This window comes from Trichosurus vulpecula, chromosome 8 (assembly GCF_011100635.1).
Source record: "Trichosurus vulpecula isolate mTriVul1 chromosome 8, mTriVul1.pri, whole genome shotgun sequence".
In the NCBI taxonomy this organism is placed as follows: domain Eukaryota; kingdom Metazoa; phylum Chordata; class Mammalia; order Diprotodontia; family Phalangeridae; genus Trichosurus; species Trichosurus vulpecula.
Genome location: NC_050580.1, coordinates 224,994,063 through 225,021,609, shown reverse-complemented (window position 1 = coordinate 225,021,609; position 27,547 = coordinate 224,994,063). Strand labels below are relative to the sequence as shown.

The 27,547-nt window shown below is 36.6% G+C and overlaps 1 protein-coding gene across 4 annotated transcripts in view; it reads right to left on the bottom strand.

Annotated features, from left to right (window-relative positions):
* Positions 1-27,547, bottom strand: part of GPHN (gephyrin) — an 885,721-nt gene that overhangs the window by 333,580 nt on the left and 524,594 nt on the right. For all 4 annotated transcript variants that reach the window (XM_036769505.1, XM_036769507.1, XM_036769503.1 and 1 more), the window contains 2 exons: positions 22,225-22,291; positions 1,081-1,353 (listed from right to left, as the gene is read on the bottom strand). In XM_036769505.1, coding sequence (XP_036625400.1) covers positions 1,081-1,353; positions 22,225-22,291 — 340 coding nt within the window. The remainder of the gene's footprint in view (positions 1-1,080; positions 1,354-22,224; positions 22,292-27,547) is intronic.

The following is a 27,547-nucleotide window of genomic DNA, read 5'->3' as shown; positions in this document are numbered from 1 at the left end:
GCAGTAAAGATGATGTACTATTTATGCACTGAAACAAAAATTGCAATGATACACGGTGAGACACCTAAGAACTAGCAGTGTTGTTTTGTCATGACATTTGAAAATGACTTATCCTCTCTTATCAGAAACTCATAAATTTTTAAGAGAATAACAAAAGGAATTTTGAAAGTGAGATAGGGTGGGGGAAGGGAAAGGGGCATTAAAAATACAATACAAGTCAATGAAACAAAACATACACTTCATTTAGATGATCACTATGGGACAATTTTAGCACTGTTGTATTTTCTTAAATGTAACATTCATTCAAATGCTATTTTAATAAAAACATGTCAGGGGGCTAAGGTAACAATGGATAATACTCTATTGAATTTTGTAAGAAAAATTATAGTAGCTAACATAAGTAACATATATCCAAAATGGGACAAGCTTTGGTCTCTTCCCATTTGGGTAATCCTAGGGAGAAAAATTAGTTTCATAAAGAAGCTGGGTAGATGGGGGTCTCCTTATAAAGAATTAAAGAACATGAGACCCTGCTTTTGTAACTTGGAGATAACAAAATCCATGCACAGTTCCTGAACATCAGCAAAAATTATTATTATGTTTTTAGGAATAATGATGTTTCATATATTGACTTAAGAGCATGCAATTCTATTTTCTAAAATTGTAAACTTTATCTTGGAAGTTATTCCTATGGAATGATAGGTCATTCATTACAAAAGGAATTATCATACAAAAATTAGTGTCAATATGTATACTAGAAAAGGTTATAGAGAAATGTATTTTAGGTAATCACTCAGATAAACATGAGTGATAGGTGAGACAGTGATTAAAGGGTAAAATAAACTATCCTGGAAGATATTCAGGTGCACATTAAAATGGTTATTTAAGAGGGGCAAACATCTGTGGTGAATTGTATGTTGGTGTCGAATCGATTAATGACACAATTTAACTTAAAATAATCATAAAGTTTTCCTTTCTTGACATTCAAAATACTAGTATTCATACAAAGGTCCAAAGGGATCATGTATTATTTAATATAGAAACTAAAACTGCCTCCCTTTCTAAATTAAGCAGACTTACCTTGGCTGCAATTGCTGCTGCTGTTATATGTGATGAGGAACTGTCTTCTGTTGAAGCCACGCCACTGTCTTTCTTCTCTTCTTCCTCTTCTTCACACTGAACCCCTTTGTCTTCTGTCTGTTTGTGGGGGCTAGTAGTAGGAGGAGGGGAAAGAGGAGGTGGTGGAGAAGGCAAATCTTCAAGTTCATCATGCACCTCTTTTACTTTTACAATGGCATCACGTAAAAGGTCAATGGCGTGAGGTAGGGCTGGCAGTATAAACTGAAAACATTCCTGTGTGCAAAAGGAAGAAAAGAATATGATGAAGGGGTGCCTTTTGGGCGTATAAATGGTGATAAAAATTACTTGAGAAGCTGTATTAACATGAACATTTATTAGATTAAAACATAGAGTTTTCAAGGGGACAATGTGAACAAAAACGAACGTGTTTGAAACACTGTATTTATGAAGAGATTACTTTTCCGGCCACAAACATCACATTTTGTGGGCCACAAAACAAGAATCCTAAACACAACATTTCTCATAGGATGAAATGAACACACATTAGTGCACATACAATTGGTATCTAAAAACATATTGGAAGAAGTAGAAAAAAGATTTTCACAGTTAAAGTTAGAACATGGTATTAGATCATTGTGAGGAATAAACGAGTTTATTCTCAGAGCCCTATCCTTTCTCCAAAATTTCAAAGGACCATGTTTGTATCTCTATTACATACTCATCATATTCTATCTTACATTGTTCATTCACTCTTACAACAAATATTTACTGAGTTCCTACTACTTGAAAGGTACCATGGTATTTATTATGTAGAACACACAGAAAACATTAAATATTGTCACTGGCTTCGTGGACATTTCAGTCTCCTGGTAGGATGAGCTAAATGAAAGCTGATATAATTTAAAAGTATAGCAGCTCAGAGTAATGAGTTCAGATAATTACTCCTAGTTGGTGATGGGTAGGGGACAAGAGAAGTATTAATAGAGGAGAAAACATTAGGTGTTTTTGGCCTAGGTATTTTTATGCATATATGCCTCAAATGATCTTCCTCAAAGTCTTAATCCATTGTTTCCTTTTGGAATGAAGGTTACCCTAAGAAGCTGTTATCGATCAGAACACAAACCCAACAAGTCTAACAAGTTGGAAAAGCTTCAAGTAAGATCCTAGTAAACTCGCATGCTTGCTTTCTGAAGAACAAGCTAGTTTAGTACACAGGGGCTATCACCAATGGGCTGGCAACTAACTGATACATTTTGAGGTCATGGAAACACATGAAACGAAGGTAATTTACAAATGGCTCTCAGTTCTATGTGGCTCTTTTCTACTGCTGCAGTGTCAATAGCAGAGTGATGGAAAAAAAAATGTGTGTGTTAAGATTCAACTGTTAGACAACCCAGAAAGGTAAATTTAATGGTTAGGACTTTTTAAAAAACTTTTTTATTTAATATTTTTAGTTTTCAGCATTGATTGCCACAAGATTTTGAATTACAAATTTTCTCCCCATTTCTACCCTCCCCCCACTCCAAGATGGCATATATTCTGATTGCCCTGTTCCCCACTCAGCCCTCCCTTCTGTCACCCCACTCCCTGCCATCCCCTTTCCCCTTACTTTCTTGTCAGGCAAGATAGATTCCTATGCCCCACTGCCTGTATATCTTATTTCCTAGTTGCATGCAAAACCAACTTTTTTTTGAACATCTGCTTCTAAAGCTTTGAGCTTCAAATTCTCTCCCCTCTTCCCTCCCCACCCACCCTGCCTAAGAAGGCAAGCAACTCAACATAGGCCACAGGTGTATCATTATGCAAAACCCTTCCACTATACTCATGTTGTGAAAGACTAACTATATTTTTCTCTCTCCTATCCTATCCCCCTTTATTCAATTTTCTCCCTTGACCCTGTCCCTTTTCCAAAGTGTTTGCTTTTGATTACCTCCTCCCCCTATCTGCGCTCTCTTCTATCATCCCCCCCTTTTTTGCCCCTTTCCTCCTTCTTTCCTGAGGGGTAAGATACCTAATTAAGTGTGTATGTCATTCCCTCCTCAAGTCAAATCCGATGAGAGCAAGATTCACTCATTCCCCCTCACCTGCCCCCTCTTCCCTTCCTACAGAACTGCTTTTTCTTGCCACTTTTATGTGAGATAATTTACCCATTCTATCTCTCCCTTTTTCCCTCTCTCAATATATTCCTCTCTCATCCCTTAATTTGATTTTTTTTAGATATCATCCCTTTATATTCAACTCACCCTGTGCCCTCTGTCTCTCTATATATGTATATTCCCTTCAGCAACCCTAATACAGAGAAAGGTTTCGTGAATTACACACATCATATTTCCAAATAGGAATGTAAACAAAACAGTTCCACTTTAGTAAGTCCCTTATGATTTCTCTTTCCTGTCTACCTTTTCATGCTTCTCTTGATTCTTGTGTTTGAAAGTCAAATTTTCTATTCAGATCTGGTCTTTTCATTGAGAAAGCTTGAAAGTCCTCCATTTTATTGAAAATCCATATTTTGCCTTGGAGCATTATACTCAGTTTTGCTGGGTAGGTGATTCTTGGTTTTAATCCTAACTCCTTTGACCTCCGGAATATCATATTCTAAGTCCTTTGATCCCTTAATGTAGAAGTTGCTAGATCTTGTGTTATCCTGATTGTGTTTCCACAATATTCAAATTATTTCTTCCTGGCTGCTTGCAGTATTTTCTCCTTGATCTGGGAACTCTGGAATTGGGCAATAATTTTCCTAGGAGTTTTCTTTTTGGGATCTTTTTCAGGAGGTGTTCAGTGCATTCTTTCAATTTCTATTTTACCCTCTGGCTCTAGAATATCAGGGCAGTTCTCCTTGATAATTTCTTGAAAGATAATATCTAGGTTCTTTTTTTGATCATGGCTTTCAGGTAGTCCAATAATTTTAAAATTCTCTCTCCTGGATCTACTTTCCAGGTCAGTAGTTTTTCCAATGAGATATTTGACACTATCTTCCATTTTTTTTTCATTCCTTTGGTTCTGTTTTATAATATCTTGATTTCTCATAAAGTCACTAGCTTCCACTTGCTCCAATCTAATTTTTAAGGTGGTATTTTCTTCAGTGGTCTTTTGGACCTCCTTTTCCATGCAGCTAACTGTGCCTTTCAAGGCATTCTTCTCATTGACTTTTTGGAGCTCTTTTGCCATTTGAGTTAGTCTATTTTTTAAGGTGTTATTTTCTTCAGTATGTTTTTGGGTCTCCTTTAGTAAGTCATTGACTTGTTTTTCATGGTTTTCTCACATCACTCTCATTTCTCTTCCCAATTTTTCCTCTACTTCCCTTACTTGCTTTTCCAAATCCTTTTTGAGCTCTTCCATGGCCTGAGACCGGTTCATGTTTTTCTTGGAGGCTTTTGACGTAGGCTCTTTGATTTTGTTGACTTCTTCTGGCTGTATGTTTTGATCTTCTTTGTCACCAAAAAAAGATTCCAAAGTCTGAGTCTGAATCTGAGTCCGTTTTTGCTGCTGTTCATCTTCCCATCCAACTACTTGACTCTTGAGCTTCTTGTCGGGATATGACTGCTTGTAGAGTAGACGGTACTTTGTCCCATGCTTGAGGGGCTGTGCTGTTGTTTTCTGAGTTACTTCTACACAGCAATCTCTGCCGCACCAGCACTCCTTCTCCCCCAAGAACTGCCAACCAGGATTATGGCCCAGATCTAGGCAGGGCAAAGCAGGCTTTCTACCCCTGCTCTAATCTGCCACTTAATTCCTTCTACCAGGTGGGCCTGGGGCCAGAAGCAACTGCAGCTGTACCTCTGGAAGCAGCCTCAGAGTTGCACCACCTCTGCCGCCCCTGGGGTGGTGGCCCACTGTGAAGTCCTTCCACTCTGTCCCAGCAGCTTTTCCCACTAACCTTCTCTCTTGTCTTTGTCGTTTGTGGGTTGAGAAGTCTGGTGACTGCCCCAGCTCAATGATTCAGGGCCCTACAGCCTATTCTGCCTGGCTCCTGGTCTGGTTGGTCCTGGCGTAGCCCATGCTGGGCTCTGCTCCCCTCCAAGCTCCATGCGATAGACCCTTCCCAGTGCCCATCCAGGCTGTCCTGGGCTGGAGCCCTGCTTCCTTCTGCTATTTCGTGGGTTCTGCAGGTCTAGAATTTGTTCAGAGCCATTTTTATAGGTGTTTGGAGGGACCTAGGGGAGAGCTTAAGCAAGTCCCTGATTTTCAGCCACCATCTTGGCTCTGCCTTCCCACCTTCTTCGGTTAGTACTTTTAATGGGTAATCCTTGTCCTGTGTTCAACAAGCTGCCATACTATTTAAGGAACTGAATCATATCAATATTGATATTCTTGCTATAAATGAAACTATATCTATCCATCTATATCTATCTAAACCTTTATCTCTATTTATGTATCTGTATCTATATAGTGTTCTAAAGGCATTAGTGCAATTTTAAACAATTAAAGCTTTAATAATATATTACTCTTAAAAATAAAGCTTTAATAATTTATTAAAGCTTAAGTAGCTTAAAATTGCACTAAGACTTGTGGAACACCCTCTTTGTATGTATGTATATACATATGTATATATAGAAGTTATAGCTAAATGGAATTTATGTCACTATAATCTCTCTCAAGGTGGTATAGTTGGTTTTCTTATAAATCCAAAGACAGTAAGAAATATTAATTCATGAAACACTTGGTCATATCATATTGAAGTGTTTATGGATGAATAATTCATGAAACACTTGGTCATATCATATTGAAGTGTTTATGGATGAATAATTCATGAAACATTTGGTCATATCATATTGAAGTGTTTATGGATGAAAATCTGGAAAAAGACTACTATGAAGATACATGTAGCTTATATGGCAACATCTATTGCAAAGCATGAGAAAGTAGAGAAATTCTATGAAGATTTGATAAGATCTTCTATACTGAATCAAAACACATACTAATAGTTAGCAATTTTTCACTCATTCAATAGGAATTTATTGTGTTTTCTATAATATGTCAAGCATAGTGCTTTGTTTTGTAGGTACAAAGACAAAAAACCCAACAAGTTTCTCTCCTAATGATCTTACATTCTATTGGACTTCAGTACAAAGGTGGGCATGAGGATAAAGCAAGTGTCTTTGCTTATCTCTTTTTAATCATCTATTTTTGCTATTGCTGTGCCTGAAGATGTGAATTTTGCTTTAGCCATTTATTTTAACTGGATGAATCTTTGTTTTAAGTATGTTTCTTATAAGCAATATATTATTAGACTCTGGTTTCTAATGCATTCTGCTATCCTCTTCTGTTTTATAGTTCAGTTCACCACACACATTCACATTCATAGTTATGATCATTAATTATGTATCTCTACCATCCTATTGTAATGGGAATTAGAACATGTATAAAATGGTGTCACTTCATTGGTTTGATGGTGTCGCTTCATGTGGAAGAGACTAGGGAACCTGCTTCTAGAAGAGTTGTGATGGAACTACCTTGGAGAGATGTTCTATAATGGGCTTTGGTCAGTTAATCACAATAGTCAATAAGTAGATGTTTAGCAGCAGAGGTAATCAAAAAAGCACTAGTTGACAAGAGTTTGGCTAACCATTCTTCAGCTGCTCTCTCTTGGTTTCAGGCCTTTACTGATGGCTTCTAGTGTAAGAGGTAGGGCCTTGGGTTTTCTTTTCACTGAGGTTGATATATGGGCCCATGAAAATAGGCGTCTCCCCCTTTGCCTCACCATTTGTTCTTCACTATTTTTGGTAAAGGAGATTAATTTGTAAACCCCAACCTTTTGAGTTTCAAAAGGTCAAAAGAACTACTCTCTGGGAGTTGTAGAATTTGAGTCCTTCCTAGGTTTTATATTTGGTCTAGCACTGACACTTAGGGAATAAAGAATGAACTTTGGGAGTGACATTTAGGACTTAGCCCAATGAGAATTGAGACAAAGATTCATCTGCTGGTCGTATAAATGGTAGTATCAATATTATATATAAACTATGCTAAATCTGAGCCCACTTTCTACAAAATCTTGGGTGGTATAGGAAAGAATGTGTATTGTAGTATTGACAGAAATATTTATACTTTTTAATTGTTATGTTTTCAAAGTAAATATCCTTTTGAAAAAGCTAACTGATGTTAAATGGATAAATGGAACTAAGGCACTAGTCTCTGACAGTCAAATGTGTGGGAAACACAACCAGTGGGACCTTGAACTGATGGCAACAGAGAAAGACAATTCTAATCCTTTAGGGTACCCACAGAACCCTGAGGGGAAGATGTAGCTGACCTAGCTTTGGGATAATGGGTAAGGAGTAGACTTCCTACACATTTTCATGTTTTTGTTCTTTGTTCCCCACCTCTCATTTTACAAAGAAGTCTTATGGAAGAGAAGTGTGTTCAGAACAATCTACTTCTCCTCTTCTCTTTCCCTCATATAGATTCCCATGAACAGTTTTTACCTTCTCTTTCTTTCCTTTTGAACCTATTCATGATGTTCACTTTGAGCTTAGTTTGCTCTATGACTATTTTTTCTCTAATCTATTCTTCCTCTTATTCTCCCCTCATGTTTTGTTGAGTTGAATGTATTTCTATACCACACCCTGAGGGTGGTCTATCCTCTTCTGACCAATTTAGATAAAAGTGAGGTTCAAATGATGCCTTCTCTCCTTACCCTTCCCTTGCTTGTATAAATTTTATTGCCCCCAAGTATCTGAGGTGTGTCCCTTGCCCTTTATCCCCTTTTCTTACTAAGTATATCCTCTTTTCCTTTCTTCTTTTAAGATCATCAAAACATAACAAAACTAATCCTAGGAATTCTGTCTTATTTGACTTCCTTTATAACCCCTTATGACACAGGTAATTCAAGGGAAAAGTATCATAACTATCTATAGCCATATTTTAAAAGTGCTCCGAATCACTAATAATTAGAAAAATGCAAATTAAGGCAACTCTGAGGTTCCACCTCATATCTACTGGATAGCAAAGATAACAAAAAAAGAAAATTGCAAATGTTGGAGGGGTTATGAGAAACAGGCACATCAAAGCACTGTTGGTAGAGCTGTGAAATGGTCCAATAATTTTGGAAAGCAATTTGGAACTACGCCCCAAAAGTAACTAAACTGAGCCTACCCTTTTATCTAGCAACAGCGCTATTAGGAATGCCCCCAGAGAGATCAAAGAACAGGGTAAAGGTCTTTTATACATACAAAAATATTTATGGCAGCTCTTCTTGTAATGGTAAAGAAATATAAACTAAGGCAGTGTCCATAAATGGGAGAATGGCTGAACAAATTATGCTATATACATGTAATGGAATACTCTTGTGCTGTAAAAAATGATGGGGATGGATTCTGAGAAACTTGGGAAGACTTGTATGAAATGACACAGAGAAAAGTGATGAGAAATATTTATACTATAATAATGGCATTGTAAAAATAAACAATTTTAAAGGACTTAAGGATACTTATCAATGACTAATTATGATTCTAAAGGACAAATAATGAAGAATTTTACCCATTTCCTGACAGAGGGGTAATAGACTAAACATGCAGAATGAGACATATTTTGGAACACATCCAATATTAGAACTTATTTTATTTTACTATGTATATTTGTTACAATGCCTTTATTTTGATTTTTCTTCCCCTTCACTCCTCACCCCTATCCGAGGACTCATGAGGGAAAGGAGGTGAGACAGAGGATAAATAATTATTGCTAATTAAAAAAATACTTTAAAAATGGGCACAGAGGAAGATGGCAAAAACAAATACTGGAAACTGTGGCTCAGGAGCCAAAAATGAGAGAGTTTAAAGTTAAAAGCTGGTAAACCACATATAAGCTCCTTGATGAATATTTTCTTCAATAAGAGAGCCAGTAGCTGATGAAATATTAAATAACATCATAAAAATTGAAACTGTGTATATCCTAACAGCCAGGAAATGACTGGTTCCTGATATGAGAGCCATTTCCAAATCAGCTTTCTGTGTAGAGTCAGACCATTGACTTGTGAGAGCAACATTAATCCCAAATTAGAAAAAGAATAAAAATGAGACAATACAATCTGCAATTTAAACTCCCACCTGACATTTAATCAAGGTATTGACACTGAGAAGTTGAAAATGGATAAACAGGCAGATATTAACACAAAAGTATTACCATCTCCTTAGAGAAATTCAATTTTAATCACCACATAGAAGAAACCAAAAGAACTTGGAAACTGCATGAACCAGTAAACTCTTTATCTCCTTGCCAAACAGATAGACGGACAGAGAGAAAAGGAAGTAGAAAGAGGGAAGAAGGGAGGGAGAGAGGGAGAGAGAAAGAGACAGAGAGAGAGAGAGAGAAAGAGAGAGAGAGAGAGAGAGAGAAAGAGAGAGAGAGAGAGAGAGAGAGAGAGAGAGAGAGATGGAAGCCAATGGTAACAGCAGTTTATAATAAAAAATCGTTGGTAAAAATCTTATGGAGGAGCATGGTGGGAGATTAGGAACAGTATAGACTAATGAAGCAGTAATAAATGGTGAAGGGGAAAAACACATTTATAGAAAACTTGGCAAGAGAACTTATTCAGCCAGATTATTCCAAGAACATATAAGAATAAAAGTGGAAGGATTACTAAGCAGATGAAAAATGCAAAAGATCTGTAAATATTACTCTAAGAAACTAATCTTTCCATTAATGGCAATGAAATTATTATATTTTGGCTCTAATATCTCAGATTCTGAGGGACTACATAAGTAAGTAGAAATGTAGTAAAGAAAATAGAAACCGGAAGAACAGCTTAGACAAGGACAGATTCTCAAAACATCCCAAAAGAGGAGAGAATACCAAATATCTGGGGAAAAAAATCACACGTCATTACTACCAAAAAATACAATCAAGAAAATATCAGAATTGCTGAGCCATAAGCCTACATTGCTATGACACTAAATTTACCCCCTTATTTTCTTTAGTTCATTTTTGAAACCTGTAATCCTAAGCATTGTACAACTGAAACCATGGCTATTTACTGTTTCTCTTTATGGAATCTGTCTATTCTGAATTATTATTGAATTCTTTTGTTATTCTTCTTTGTTGTACCTGCTACTCTCAGTGGTATCTGGCATAAGATTTACATAGACAGTTCTCTCTCCCCCTTTATTTTTGGTTTAAAGCCCTTTTGATCAGATCTGCAAGTCTACATCTTAAAGGATGTACTTTGTGCCAGTTTGATAGCCCAGTAATTCTATATTTTAAGTTTAGGCAGAGAAATTCAAATCCTGTTCTCCAACACCTTTTTCTTAACCATCTGTATATTTTTTCCCCCTTTTTTAATTAATTAATTGGTTTTTAGTTTACAACACTCAAGTCCACAAGTTTTTGAGTTCCGTATTTTCTCACCCTCCCTGTCCTTCCCCCTCCCCCAAAGAAGGCATGTAACCTGATATAGGTTGTACATATGCCTTCATATTAAACTTCTTTTCCCAATAATCAAATTGTAAAGAAGAATTATAGCCAATGAAATGAACCATGAGAAAGATGTAACAAAACCAAAAATAAAATAAAATTTTTTAAAAAGGGAGCAAATAGTTTGCTTCAATCTGCATTCAGATTCCATAATTCTTTCTCTGGATGTGGATAGCCTTTTCCATCATGAGTATTTTGGACCCTTGGAACCTTGCATTGTTGAGATGAGTCAAATCTATCAAAGTTAGTCATCATAGAAGCAATGCGTCTGTGGTTGTATACAATGGTCTCCTGGTTCTGCTCCCTTCACTCATCATCAGATCATATAAGACTGCGGGTTCTCATGAAGTCCATCTGCTCCTCATTTCTTATAGCACAGCAGTATTCCATTACATTCATATACCAAAATTTGTTTAGCCATTCCCCAGTTCTTGGGCATCTCCTTGATTTCCAATTCTTTGCCATTGCAAAAAGGGCTGCTGTAAGTATTTTTGTACATGCAGGTCCTTTCCCCCCCTTCTATGATGTCTTTGGGATACAGCTCTAGAAGTGATATTGCTGGATCAAAGAGTATGCACATTTTTATAGCCCTTTGGGTATAGTTCCAAATTGCTCTCCAGAATGGTTGGATCAGTTCACAACTCCACAAACAATGGAATAGTGTTCCAATTTTCCCACATCCTCTCCAGCATTCATCATTTTCCTGTTTTGACATGTTAGCCAATCTGACAGGAGAGATGTGGTACCTGAGAGTGGTTTCGATTTGCATTTCATTAATCAACAGTGATTTAGAGCATTTTTTCATATGAGTATAGATAGCTTTAATTTCTTCCTCTGAAAACTGCCTGTTCATATCCTTTGACCATTTGTCAGTTGGAGGAATGACTTGTATTCTTATAAATGACTCCGTTTCCTGTGTACTTCAGAGATGAGGTCTTTGTCAGAGACACTGGTTGTAAAAATTCTTTCCCAGTTTTCTGCTTCCCTCCTAATCTTGGTTGCATTGGCTTTGTTTGTACAAAAACTTTTCAATTTACTGTAATCAAAATTATCCATTTTGCATTTTGTAATGCTCTCTCTCTCTTGTTTAGTCATAAATTCTTTCCTTCTCCATAAGTCTGACAGTTAAACTATTTCCTTCTCTCCCAAACTGCTTATAGTATCAGCCTTTATATCTAAGTTGTGTACCCATTTGGACTTTATTTTGGTATATGGTGTCAGATGGTCTATGCCCAGTTGCTGCCATAGTATTTTACAGTTTTCCCAGAAGATTTTTGTCAAATAGTGAGTTCTTATCCCAGAAGTGGACTCTTTGGGTATATCAAAGAGTAGATTACTATAGTCATTGACTACTACATATTGAATACCTAACCTATTCCACTAATCCACCACTCTATTTCTTAGGCAACACCAAGTAGTTTTGATGATTGCTGCTTTATAATACAGTTTAATATTTGGTATGACTAGGCCTCCTTCCCTAGCATTTCTTTTCATTAATTCCCTTGATATTCTGGATCTTTTTTCTTCCAGATGAACTCTGTTATTATTTCATCTAGCTCTATAAAATAATTTTGTGGTAGTTTGGTATGGCACAGAATAAGTAAATTAATTTAGGTAAAATTGTTATTTTTATTATATTAGCTAGACCTAATTGTGAGCAACTGATGTTTGTCCATTTATTTAGATCTGACTTTATTTGTGTAACAAATGTTTTGTAATTGTGTTCATATAGGTCCTGGGTTTGTCTTGGCAGGTAGACTCCCAAATATTTTATAGTGTCTACAGTAACTTTAAATGGAATTTCTCTTTCTATTTCTTGCTGTTGGACTATGTTTTTATTATATAGGAATGCCACAGATTTATGTGGATTTATTTTATATCCTGCAACTTTGCTAAAGTTATCTATAATTTCAAGTAGTTTTTTACTTGATTCTCTAGGATTCTCTAAGTATACCATCATATCATCTGCAAAGGGTAAAAACTTAGTTTCTTCTTTGCCCATTTAAATTCCTTTAATTTCTTTTTCTTTTCTTATTGCTAAAGATAACATTTCAAGTACAAAATTGAATAATAGGGATGAGAATGAACATCCTTGTTTTGCCTACCCCCCCTTAATGGAAATGCATCTAGCTTATCCCCTCTAAATATCATGCTTGAGCATGGTTTTAGGTAGAAGCTACTTATCACTTTTGGGAAGACTCCATTTATTCCCACACTTTTTAGTGTTTTTAATACGAATGGGTGTTGTATTTTATCAAAACCTTTTTCTGCATCTATTGAGATAATCATATGGTTTTTGCTAGTTTTGTTGTTGATACAATCAATTATGCTGATAGTTTTCCTTATATGGAACCAATCTTGCATTCCTGGAATAAATCCTACCGGGTCATAGTGTATTATTCTCATAATAAGTTGCTGTGATCTTTTTTCTAATGTTTTATTTAAAACTTTTGCAACTATATTCATTAAGGAAATTGGTCTCTGATTTTCTGTCTCTGTTTTGGCTCTTCCTGGTTTAGGAATTAGTACCCTATTTGTGTCATAAAAAGAATTTGGTAGGACTCCTTCCCGTTTTCCCAAATAGTCTGTAAAGGATGAGAACTAGTTGTCCTTTAAACTTTTAATAGAATTCACTTGCAAATCCATCTGGCCCTGGAGATTTTTTTTATTAGGAGTTCACTGAAGGCTTGTTCAATTTCTTTTTCTGAGATTGGGTTATTTAAGTATTTTACTTCCTCTTCTGCCAATCTGGGCAATTTGTATTTTTTTAAATATACATCCATTTCCCTAAGATTATCAAATTTTGGGGGATAGAATTGGGCAAAATAATTCCTAATTATTGTTTTAATTTCTTCTTCATTGGAGGTGAATTCACCCTTTTCATTTTTGATACTGGTAATTTGGTTTTCTTCTTCCTTTTTTAAAAAATCAAATTGACCAAAGGTTTAAAACTTTTTTTTTTCATAAAACCAGCTCTTAGTTTTATTTATTTGTTCAATAGTTTTCTGGATTTCAATTTTATTAATCTGTCCTTTGCTTTTCAGTATTTCTAATTTGGCATTTAATTGGGGATTTTCAATTTGTTCTTTTTTCTAGCTTTTTCATTTGCATGCCTAATTCATTGATCTCTTTCTTCTTTATATTGTTCATGTAAGCATTCAGAGATATTAAACTTCCCCTAAGAACTGCTTTAGCTGCATCACAGAAGTTTTGGTATGTTGTATCATTATTGTCATTCCCTTGAATGAAGTTACTGATTGTTTCTATGATTTGTTGTTTGACCTACTCTTTCTTTAGGATTAGATTATTTAGTTTCCAATTAATTTTTAGTCTATCTTTCTATGGCCTTTTATTACAAATAATTTTTATTGCATCATGATCTGAAAAGGATGCATTGACTATTTCTGCCTTTCTGCACTGAATTGTGAGGTTTTTATGCCCTAATACATGGTCAATTTTTGTGTATGTGCCATGTACGACTGAGAAAAAAGTATATTCCTTTCTATCCACATTCAGTTTTCTCCACAGGTTTATTATATTTACCTTTTCTAAAATTCTATTCACCTCCTTAATTTCTTTCTTACTTATTTTGAGGTTAGATTTATCAAGTTCAGAGAGGGGGAGGTTGAAGTCCCCCACTAGTCTAGTTTTGCTGTCTATTTCTTCCTGTAACTTCCTTAACTTCTTTAAGAATTTGGATACTGTACTACTTCATGCATAGATGTTAAGAAATGATACTACTTCATTGTCTATGGTGCCTTTTAGCAGGATAAAGTTTCCTTCCTTATCTCTTTTAATTAGATCTATCTTTGCTTTTGCTTTGTCTGAGATTAGGATTGGTACCACTGCTTTTTTTACTTCAGCTGAAGCATAATATATTCTGCTCCAACCTTTTACCTTTACCCTGTGTGTATCCCCATTTCAAATATGTTTCTTGTAAACAACATATTGTAGGATTATGGTTTTTAATCCATTCTGCTACCTGCTTCCGTTTTATGGGAGAGTTCATCCCATTCACATTCACAGTTCTGATTACTATTTGTGTCTTTTTCTCCATCCTATTGCCCCCCCATTTATGCTTTTATTTCTTCCTCTCCTCAAGAGTTTTGCTTTCGACTACAGCCTCCCTCAGTTTTCCCTTCCTATCAACCCCCTCCCTTATGTCCCTTAGTACTTCTTTCCTCCCTTGTAATCCCCCTCCCCCACTTTCTTTCCCCTTTGCCCTCCTACTGCCTGTAGGACAAGTTTGATTTCTATATTTATTAGAGTATGTTATTCCCTCCTTGAACCAAATCCAATGAGAATAAAGCTCAAACACTGCTCTTCTCCCTTCCTTCTTTCCCTCTGCTATGTTTTTGTGCCTCTTCATGTGATGTACTACCTCCTCCTTACCTCTTCTCCCAGAAAAATCCCTTTGCACTGCTTAATTATTTTTTTATCATCACATCAGTTAATTTATACTCACACTCTGTCTATGTATATCCCTTTTAAGTGTCATAATAACTACACCATTCTCAAGATTAATGCACATATATATATATATATATATATATATATATATATATATATATATATATAAAACAATATAATCCTATATAAGGATGCAAACAATTTGCCCTTATTGAACAACAAGGCTTTCCCCCCGTTTACCTTTTTATGTCTCTCTTGAGTTTTGTATTTGAAGATCAAATTTTCCATTGAGCTCTGGCCTTTTCATCAGAAAGGTCTCAAATTCCCTTATTTCATTGAATGTCCATCTACTTGCCTGAAAAATTATGCTCAGTTTTGCTGGGTTGTAGTCCAAGCTCCTTTGCCTTTCGGGAATATCATATTCCAATCCCTCTGATCTTTTAATGTAGAAGCTGCAAGGTCCTTGTGATCCTGACTGTAGTTCTGTGATATTTGAATTGTTTCTTTCTGGTTGCTTGCAGTATTTTCTCCTTGACCAGATAATTCTGGAATTTGGCTACAATATTCCTTGGAGTTTTCAATTTGGGATCTCTTTCAGGGGGTGATAGGTGGATTCCTTTGATGACATTTTACCCTCTGGTTCTAGGACCCTGAGGCAGTTTTCCTTAATGATTTCTTGGAAGATACTGTCCAGCCTCTTTTTTTCATCATGGCTTTGCAGTAGACCTATACTTCTTAGGTTATCTCTCCTGGATCTATTTTCCAGGTCAGTTGTTTTTCCAATGAGATATTTTATATTTTCTTCTATTTTTTCATTCTTTAAATTTTGTTTGACTGATTCTTGATGCCTCACAGAGTCACTAGCTTCCACTTGCCCAATTCTAATTTTTAACAAATTGTTTTCTTCATTTAGGTTCTGTACCTCCTTTTCCATTTGGCCAATTTTACTTTTCAAGGATTAAATTTCTCCAATTAGGTTCTGTACCTCCTTAGCCATTTCACCAATTTTGCTTTTTAAAGATTTGTTCTCATCAGTGAATGTTTTTTTCCATTTTTTTCTTTTATCTCTCTAATTTGGCTTTCAAAATCTTCCTTGAGCTCTTCTAGGAATGCTTTTTGGGCTTGAGAACAGTTCATATTCCCTTTTGAGGTTTCAGATGTGGGTAGTGTCAGTGGGTATAGTTCTGAATTGGTATTTTGATCTTCCCTATCTCCATAGTAAGAATCAATGGTCTTTATTTTTCTGGATTGCTTCTTCATGGTGGTTGTCTTTTTCCTCACTTTTTAAGTGGATCTCTGCTTCTGGGGCGCAGGGGGCTCTGTCCCAAACTTCTTGTGTTGGGAACCAGAAGTCTGGTTATTGGCTTTGTGTACTGTGGCCTCTGGTTTTGTCAGCTAGAAGCTATATACTGCTGCAGCTCACCTAATGCTTAGCTGAAGCTGGCTGGTGTGAGCTAAGGTTCAAGGCCCAGTGAAGTTTTTCTGAGTTCCCCCGGGGGGTCACAGTGTGAGGTGTGGGGGAGGGGTGGTCTGGCTGCTAGAAGTCTCCTCCTCCTCTAGGTCTATGCTATATAGCACCGGTGGTCTCAGCAGTAGGTCTGCACTGGTGTCTGCCAATTCCCCTGCAAAGGCACGCCTGGAGTCCTGATGATGGCGTTTGCTGGCTCCACCCGCCCTGGGGCTCAGGGACTTCTGCTGGTGTGCTAAGGTGAGGCTTGCTGGGCTACCTCCCTTCCTGTACTAGTCTCCTTCTGTTACCACAAGAGGGGCCTCTGGAGCTAAAAGACTGTTGAACCCCACTTATGGCTCCTCTATTCCAAGGTTTCTCCTAGGGCAGTATTCTCTGGGTTTATTCAAGGGAGGGATTAGAGCTCTTAGAGCTTATTGAGTCATCATGGCTGCCAGAAGTTCAAGCAGGTGAGTTTCAAACCTTTATACAGTGGACTGATAGCTCCAGCAGTAGCTGCTGCTGCTGCTGCTGCTGCTGCAGGCTCTGCGCTTCCATCTCAACTAGCTCCAACAGACTCCTGTCCTGAGCCAAGAGGCCTGAGGATTAACGCAGCAACTGGCAATTCAGCCCTGGGCCTGCTCCTGCTCCCACTCTGGTATGGTTTAGTTCTGCATGCCCAGTGCTCTCTCCCATCTGTATACTTTTCAAAATCACCTTTCTTTTTGGAAATCTCTATCTTCAGTGGGCAGCAATGATGAAAATACCATATGTACCTTTTGAGGTCTTCAGTTACTTGCCTAGGATTTTGTAATCCTACAGTTATTTAATAATGATAAGTAAATTTAATTACAAGTGACTCTCAAGGAACATAGTACAAAACAAGTTGTCATTGCATTACTGAAGCTGTGATGGATCTGTTTATAAAATCATATAGAAGATATAATTTGAAGACTAAGGTAAGATATTAGTAATTATGCAGGCTACGTGTATATATAAACTTTCATAAATTCTGTCTATGTTTTTCTTTCAAAATTTCAGAAATTATAATACCAGAGTAATTTGTGTTAAGTGTAATTTGAGCTTTCTCTTCCCTTTTGTGAGCCAGATCCTCCCTGTATAAGAGTAAAAGTATATGTATCCTAGGAATGCGTTGGGAAGGCTACAATGGAGTAAGCAGGCGGTGCAGTTAAATCTGACATGCCTTTTGTGGGAACTGATCTCCTGATTTAAAGTCTGACTAAACAGCCCTATGCATTTCCTGAGTGGCCATGTACAAGGCACTGAGTTTAGCTGCTACAAAAACAAAAATGAATGAGACAAAGATTTAAAAAATAAGATTACATGAAGATTACAAAAAAGAGTATATGAAGATTGGAAAATATAGGGGAGACAAGACATAAATGCATAAAACACTTGAGCCCCTCAATGAAGCCTTTGTTTTCTGATCCTCACAACTGGAAATGATAGTTTTTCTTTAGACTACTCTTACTATGCATTCACTTTATACCTTGTACATCATTTGTAGACACATTTTTCCACAATGAAAAGCTTAGAAATTCCATGAGTGTAAGAGTGGAAACTATTACTCTTCTTTCTTTATAACTTAGTACAATGTCTTATGTCTGACATAAATATCTGATGCTCAATAAATATGTGCTTCAGGTTCAATATGAAGCAATGAAATGATGAATAAGTTGGGGGCTTTTTCAAAAAGGGTGCATCCACTTGATGTACCCTGGCACAGTGTGTGCTACAGACCAGCTGATTTAAGTTCCCTGGCTCTCCTTTCTGTACTTTTGCCTATACCAGGTGGCTTGGTAACACATGTTAATTCTCCCCTGAAGGTCTGGAGGAAGAGAATTTTTCAAGGGCACACAAATTACTATCTTTAAGCAAGGGAGAATCAGATTCAAAGATAATAAGCATATCATGATTAAGCTATTAGTGCTATTCCATTTCTTGGTAATCATGCTTTACCAAACCCCAACCCTGGATCACTCCTACCTTCTACCCACTCTTATCATTTGCTCCTGAACAGAGCTGGAGGAAATCGCCAAACTGTGCTGACTGGGTTCACTACAAATTTGTTTTCTAATCTCAACTGGGTTTTTGCCAAAGCAAAGAAGTAGCTCTTTAATGCACTATTCTGCTTTTCACAGAGGCTGTTCCCAATCTTCATGTATTACTTCAAGCCTCTCACAGCATCTCCTTGGACCTTGCCTCATATTTCACCAAAAAAAATTTGAGACCACTCACTATGAGCTCTCCATACTGTTTATCTCATATCACTGATAAAGAGACTCCCATTATTTCCTCCTTCATTTCAGTATAAAAGGAAGAAGCACCCCTTTCCTTGCCAAGGCAAACCCTTCTTCTTCCACACTTGCTCCCATTATATCTCATCTTTTCCAGCAAATTGCCCCTCTATCAACCTGATTTTTTATTAATCAACAATGTCTTCCTATCTACTGGTTGTTTTCTTGCTACCTACAAGTACTTTCAGGTCTCCTCCAGGCTTAAAAGCTTTCATTTGATCTGACCATCCCCACTAGCTACTGTTCCAATTTTTCACCCCTCTTTCAACTAAACTGCTTGAGAAAATTCTCTACACTCAGTCCCATTTCCTTTCCTTTAATTCTTCTTTAAATTTTTGGGAAAGGACTTCTGAATTCATCACAGAAGTAAAACTCCTCTCCCTAAAGTTACCCATAATCCCATAACTGACAAGTCTGATGGCCCTTCTTAAACCTCATCTTTCTTGAACACTCTGAAGTACCTGACATTGTTGATCGCCCTCTCCTCTGAAATAGTCTCTTCCTTCTTCTCTAGCGGATCTCCTAGGTCTCCTATCTGACTGACAACTCTGTCTTCTTTGCTGGTTTGTAATCTATGTCATGGACAGTCTAGATGGGTGGCTCCCCAAGGCTCTCTCCTTGGACCATTTTTATTTTCCTTCTATACTATCTCACTCGGTGATCTCATCATCTCACATTGATTTAATTAGCATTTCTATGCAGAGGATTCTGAGATTTATATATCCAGCCCCAATCTCCTTTCTGAGATATAAGACCACATCACTGTCTGATGGACTAGATGTACCATAGGCATTTCAAATTCAACATGTTGAAAATAAAATTCATTATCTTTCCCTTCAAATCTTCCCTATTATTTTTGAGGGAACCAATATCCTCCCATTTACCCAGACTCACAACCTTGGTATAATCTTTGACTCCTCATTCACTCATACTATCGAATCCATATCTAATCCATTGTTAAGCCTTATCATTTTTACCTTCAACAATTTTCAAACATCTCTTTCTCTGTATACACACAGTCACTCTACTCCAGGCACTCATCATTTCTCACCTGGACTACTGCAATAGCCTTCTAATTAGTCTGACTTGTTTCCCCCTCCAATTCATCCTCTACTCAGCTGCCAAAGTGATTTTTTTAAGATGTAGGTCTGACCATGTCATGTCCCTACTTGATAAACTCAAATGGCTACCTTTTACTTCCAAGCTAAAATATGACCTCCTCTGTTTAGTTACTAACAATCCTTTTATTAAGGGGATTTGTTCTGTGAACTTTGGATTCAGTCAAAGGGCTGCACTTGAGGATCTAGGGGGCCACATGTGGCCTTGAGGCCTCAGGTTCCCCACCCCTGGTTTAGTATTTACAATTCTTGATAACCTGTCACTTCCTACCTTTCTATTTTTTTTATACTTCTTTACCATCTAGATAATCCTTGCTGTTCCTCTCATATGATGCTTCACCACCTGTCTGCCTCCCTCCACACCACTGTATGGACTCTGCCTTGTTTGGAGTGCTCTCTTTCTCTCTCTGTCCTTTTAAATGACTCTTGGTTTCCTTGACTTCTTTTCTGGTTCAACTTAAATTGTCCTTCCTGCAGGTGGCTTTTCCTGGCCCTTTTAGCCACCAGTGTTTTCTCTGAGATTATCTTCAGTCTTTCTCTCTCTCTCTCTCTCTCTCTCTCTCTCCTGTATGCATTTGCTTACCCACATTTGTCTCCTTCATTAGAATGTGAGTTTCCTGAGGGCAGTGACTGGTTTTGACTTTCTTTGTATCCAGAGATTTTTTTTACAGTGCCTGATTCATAGTAAATGGTTAATAAATGCTTACTGACTGATTGTGGACTGAAGCATTTCTTATCAAAGAGTTTGGTGTGTGAAACAATATAGTAATATACTGGCCCAGTAAGCACTTTCATTTTAGATGCTGAACTGCCTCTAGCACATTTTTCCCTTCCACTGTATATTTTGTATTTATAAGTTTTTAGCCACAAGGGCCTAGAAAAATAGGTAGTTTACCAAGTGACAGCCAGAGTCAAATAAAATCAATTCTGGAAATCATCTCCCAAAATAGCTTCACTTGCTTTTCCCTTTCATAGCAAGAAAACACAAAGTTACCACCATGTGTTCCCCACCAACAAAGAAATAAGATACCTACTTTCTCCTAAATTCAATATCAGAATCAGGTTTGAAAGATAATTTGACCCACCAAATAAAACTACTTTTATTGATAATTTTCCAGTATTTTCTAGAGAAAGACTGTATGATTTTTATCAAAGAAACTGAGGAAACCAATTCTTTACTTGGGTTGTGGTTCTCTTTTATTTAGTTTTTCTTTGAGAGACAGTATAGTACATCAGATAGAGAGCTGGCCTTGGAGTTTGGAAAGACGTGGATTCAAATCCCGCCTGTGACAAATATTTAATTTCTCAGTGTTCCAGGTAATTCTCAAAGACTATATGTTGCAAAGAATGCATTGACCTACATTAATTGAAGAAGGTCCCCACTAGTAGCTGTTTATACTGATGAAATCAATTGTTCAAAATATGGATAATTCATGAGATGCTGCTCTCTAGTAATCTTGTCAATGAAGTAATGGCTGAGCCTAAAACGCTAAGTCTGAAAAAAGAGGCAATGACATTTTTAAAAGATTTAAGAGAAATTGAAAATGAAAACAAATTATAGATGAATGTAAATGTTCCTAAACAGTCTGTTTTGCTCTAAATGTTACTACTGGAATTGTCAATGCCTCAGAACTAGGATGAATAAAGCAAGAAACAAGCCTGACCCAGTTTTACTGGCTTTTGCCATTGAAGAATAAAAAGCAAATAAAAGTCTCATTTTAAAAATTCTTTCAATTTTCACCAGAATAAAGAATTACCAGTCATACATACAGATTTGGGCATTAAGAAGCTACCATCTTATATGTCCCATTGTTGGACTTTCTATTTCTTGATTTATCCTTCTAATAAGACAGGAATAAAGATTTTTATGTTCCCTTTAGTACCTGCAGCACTCTTTCAAGGAAGAGAAGGCCTGGAATAACACATGAACAGGAATAGGGTGATGGGGAAGGGAAGAAGGATTTATTTTTATTTTTTGTTGTTGTTTTTTAAGCTATTATTTATCTATTTAGTATTGTATTTTTCCCCAGTTACATGCAAAAACAATTTTCAACATTCATTTTTAAAACTTCGAGTGGAAGAAGGATTTATTAAGTACCCATCATATGCTAGGCAATATGTTTAAGTATATTACATATATTGTTTCATTTAAGCCTCACAACAACCCTGGGAGGTAGGTCCTTTTATGATCTCTATTTTATAGCTGAGGAAACTGAATCAGACAGAAGTTAAGTGACTTGTCCCAGGCAACACGGCTAATAAGTATCTGAGGCAGGAAGAATGTTTCATCCTACTTTTAGCTACATGGTGTGTGTCTTCATAAAGTTAGTAACCATATGCTCAAACCAAATTTTGGTGATTTTTAAGGTGGGATGCACAGCTTATTTCAGATCTGTGAATGGTCTGTGATTGTTGAAACAATATTGACATCGATGATGCTTACCTGGGACCCTTTCTTGCTACCTGGCAGGTTAATTATGAGCGTTTTCCCTCTGATTCCACATACAGGTCTGAAACAAAAGAAAAACTAGATGAAGACTATTTGTTAGGTACACTTTAAAAAATCCAATGATGAAGGACAACTGCTCTACTTTGGTGGTAACTGTCTTAGAAATAGAATGTCTATGGTAAAATGTTCCTATGAGCAGTTTCTATAAAAAAAAATTAGACATACAATTTGTCACAGTGGTTGAGATTTTTATGATAATGAGAATAAGGTTTGGAGAGACTCCAGCTCAGTGGGGAAGGAAGGCTACAATCTTAAGAATGAACCAGTTTATGTTTGGAAAAAAAGGGGCAAACATGAAAAGTGGAAGGGTGGGACAAAAAACAAGATCATTATTAGACACGTTGCTAATCACAGAAAATTGTGGACTGGAACTTCAAACAATGTTTAATTTAGTCCTTCACTTTTGGTCATCTCAGACAGTTAAGATGCCAAGACAGAGGTAGAATGATATACCATAAAGAACAAAGAAGTTAGGAAGCCTGCATTGTAATTCTGAGTCTGCCACTAACTGGCTGTATGCAGAACTATAAAACTCAGGTAAACTAGTCTTGATGATCTCTAAGGTATTTTTCAGGTCTGATTTTATGACTTTCAAAATAAAAAAATTTCATAATCTCCTATGGTAACCCAATCTTTTCTCCAGTATTCCTCATTGTTACATATGACAAGAATAACTAATTCTATACTTTAATCATCTTATGCTTGACCCTGGGGTGAATAAAAGAACTGGTAATTATCCTTTTTATGAAAACTCTTCATATAGTAGGAGATCATTAGAATTTCAACCTTTGGCCTTCTTTTCTCTTCAATGGACTGAATAGGTCCTTGTTCAGATACACTTTCCAATTTTTAAATAATCCTTGTGATCTTTTCAGAACACTTTCCAAGTTCTACCATACCTTCTTTTGGCTGTAGTGCTCAGGAAATGGACATAGTACTCTAGTTAAAGCCTTAGTAGTATAAAGTATAAAAGGAAGGTTGTTTTGCAATTCCTATGTGCTGTTATTTATGTATTCTAGAATTGTGCTGCTTCTTATTTTATCATTAAAATGTATTTCTTAAATCTATTTCCATTTTGTCTCTCCCACTACCACAGTCCTTACTCAGTCATCCATTTTCTTTTACTGAGGCTATTACTAAAGCTTTCTCTATGCTCCCTCCAATTCATCTTACACACATGGATGCCAGGGTTGAATAAGCGATCTCCCTCACAGTTTAAAACAGTGCCTTGCTCCGGAAAACAGGAAGCAGCCAAAAAATATTTATTGAATGAATGAAAGCTATATTGTCTACTTAGAACTGTGCTATTAGTTGCTACTTATATAACTATTAATACCGTTTTAGGGTTTTCTCATTCATATTGTTTTGCAAATGTAATATGAAAGTTGTATATCCTTCTCAACAAGTTAATTTGCATTTGCCCTAAATATTCAATGGGCTTTTATAACTTACTGAATTTTTTCCTTTCAAGTACTGATGAAGGGGAGTCATGTCATTAATTGAATTTTACAGATAAAGTTATGAGGAATAGTTTAAGGGATACACAGCTCCTAGACATTTTTATTTTCATTTTATAATTTCTTCCTTTTGTGTACTTAAACATTTTTCTTGCCAATTTTCCAATTTACTACTGTTGCTTTGAATTCTATCATACCATTTAAGGCACTGGTAATGTCTACTCACCTCCAGCTTATTTCTAAATTGTAAATGTAATAACTGTCTTCTCTATTCTAGCTTCTTATCGTTAAGGAAAATGTTAAGCAACTATCTGGACTGATCCAGAAAATATACTATTTTGTGCTGGGAGTATAATGATTTATTGATAATATTCCAGTTAATTGGATCCTTTGCCAATTTTTCACCTACCTAATTCTTGTGTGGTCTTGAACACTTTGCACAAACACTTGAACAAGTGCTCATTCCTTTTTAAAATACAGGCCTTTGCTAAATATTAATTAATCCAAAAATAACTCCTGAGATTCTATTGTATTCAGTAAGTGAATAGAGTACGAAACTTACTTACATTTAAAGCTTCATGGAAAACATGGCATTTGAACTAGATGTTTTGAAGAACAGGTAGAAATTTATTAGGCTGAAGTGAGGGTGGAGTATTCTGGGTATGATTTTTCAAAAAGTTATGTATTTACTTATTTTTAATTTTCAACACTTGCTTTTGTAAGACTTTTGAGTTCTAAATTTTCCCTTTCTCCCCTCCTCCCCCCAAGGGGGCATGCAATCTGATATAGGCTATACATGTATGATCTTATTAAACATATTTCACATTAGTCATGTTGTGAAAGAAGAATCAGGACAAAAGAGAAAAACCATGAGAAAGAAAAGACAAAAAACAACAAAAGAAAGAGAAAATAGTATGCCTCAATTTGCATTCAGACGCCATAGTTTTTTCTCTGGATATGGATAGCATTTTCCATCATGGATCTTTTGGAATTTTCTTAGATCACTGCACTGCTCAAAACAGCTGTCTAACAAAGTCAGTCATCTCACAATGTTGCTGCTACTGTGTACAGTATTCTCCTGGTTCTGCTCACTTCAATCAGTATCAATTAACGCAAGTCTTTCCAGGTTTTTCCGAAGTGTGCCTGCTCCCTACTTCTTATGGAACAATAGTATTCCATTACATTCACATATCACAACTTGTTCAGCGATTCCTCAATTGATGGGCATCCCCTCAATTTCCAATTCTTAGCCACTTCAAAAAAAAAAGTTGCTATAAATAATTTTGTACAAATAGGTTCTTCTCCCCTGCCCTTTTAAAAATCTCTTTGAGATACAGACCTAGTAGTGGTATTGCTGGATCAAAGGGTATGCAGAATTTTATAGCCCTTTGGGCATAGTTCCAAATTGTTTTTTAGAGTATGATTTTAAATGGAAGAAGAAGCATGATCAAAGTGTTAGGAGCAGGCATGCAGACAAACACTGTGAGGTCCATTTTGGTTGGAACAAAGAGTTTGCATGGCAGAGAAATGGATAAAAGGGCAACAATAAAAGAAATGATCATATGGTAGGATTAGGCATGTCTAGTCATATGTAAGAAAGTGATGAGTTTCTAATATAGCTTATTTATGTAGAATAAAGGTAACATTGTTATAACAAACAACTCAAGTTATTTAATAAGTCCATTACCAATAATTTTATCATAAGATAGAGTAAATACAAGGGAAACTCCTATTTTTTAGACCTAGTTCTGCCCAATATGGAGGAAAGAACTGTTTAATGAAGTATAAACAAAAAGAACTTTTTCCTAAAGTGCCCATGTATAATGGCAAGCAAAGTGGGACTTCTTGCTGTTTTTTCTTTTGGAGCACTTCTCAGATAATCAAGTGTCTTTGGTTGAGTTTTGCCTTTGTTTGAATCAAGAGTGTTTGATGACCTGCTTAAATCACAAGACAGCCTAAGTTATATGAGTTTGAGTCATATGGTTGTGATGCCCTCTGTGGGATGACCCTGAAGAAGTGTGTATATACTCTGAGGTTAGCATTTTGCTTTCGGGGCTCACTCATTGGAAGTGTTCATGGCCAGATCTGGCCAGACAAGACTCTGGGTAGCCGTTAAGGAGCTTGCTGGCTTTGAAAACCCAGATGTTGGTGCTTCTCTCTCTGGTAACTATATATGTATTGCTATGGACAGCCTTGTCTGCTGATTTGTGTTATTTGCTCTGTTTATATCATTTCTGCTTTTAATTTCTGTTTGTGTTTTCTCTGAAGTTCAGAGTGTTGACTTTTTCCCCTGAACTAAGTGAATGGTATATGTATGTTTAATTAAAATGAGATTGTAAACTCCTTAAAATCGCTTTCCTTAGAAAAGCAGATCAAAGAACTTGTGTTAGCAGCCCTCCTATGTACTGGTGTTATTGGTCGTATACCTCCACAGTAGCTGCAAATAACATTGTTGTTACACTATGTTATTTTACATTACATGATAAATGAGAAAAAAAATGCTGGGCATAATCTGACATGTCCCTGAATTGGCAATCAAAATGGGCTGTCAGCACTATTAGTTCAACCAAGTGCCCTTGAAGAGTTTAGCCTTTATTTCCTTGATTAAATTAGGAGTCCTTGATGACCTCCTTGCCTCAAGGGAAAGCCTAGTTTACATGGGTTTGAATGACATTTGTGACATCAGAGGCTGTTAGACCACGTGGGTTTAAGTCGCCTCTTTGTGACTCACCCTTGACCCTGAAAAAGATATAAAACCAGGGGCTGGCTTTCTCTTTTTCGGAGCTCTGACCCACAAGCAGTGGTGGCCCTCGTGACTCTGGGCCAGCCCTTGTTATGAGCTTCCTCGCTCAACTTAGATTTTGGTAACTATGAATTGTATTTGGTCTGTCAATGTTTGTAATTTGTTTGTATTTGCTCTGAAGTTCAGGGTGCTGGCTTTTCCCCCTTAACTAAGTGAATGGTATTTGTATGCCAGATTAAAGTAAGCTTGTTAACCCCTTAACATTGCTTTCCTCAGTAAAGCAGATCAAAAGAACCTGAGCTTTTGCAGTGTTCTGTGAGTTGGTTGTTGTTGATTTTACACCCCCCACAGCAGCTGCTAGCCAGATTGTTGAAACAGTCCCCCAGGCATTAGAATAGTAGATTTCAAAAATTCAAAGGAAAAGATGGAATGATATTAGAATCTAAGACTCTAAAAGAGAAGTCAGCTCAAGAGTGATATAGGACATATTTGAGAAAGAAATTTTGCCAAGTCCATTGTGAATGACTCTGATGATGAAGGGAAAGGAGTCAAGAAGACCTGGGTTCAACTCTAGCCTCAGACCCTTATTACTTTGTGATGTTGGGAAAGTCATTTAACTGAGGTAGCCACCCCACTTTCTTCAACTGTAAGATGTAGACTCCCGGCATTGTTGTGAGGATCAAAGGCGATAATATTTGTAAAGCACTTAGCAAGTGCCTGGTATGTAGCTGATATTTAATAAATGCTTGTTTCCTTACTTAAAGAGATCAATGTGACTACATAGAGAACATTCCAAATAACTCACATTTGGAAAGGTTATGTTCAAAATATGGAAATGAGGACATGCAGTTAATGATGAATGCAAAAGAACAGCCCTGACTTACAAGAATAGTGTCAGGAAGATTAAAACAGATTATGAGCCACACCTGTGAAAAATACTAAAGGCAATAAAAAGAGGTTTGGGGGACAAGAAGAAGAAAAAAAGGATAGATCTAAAGTTTGGGATAGATGGGACAATAGTAGCAGATGATTCCATTTTGCTTTTTGTCTTCTCTGT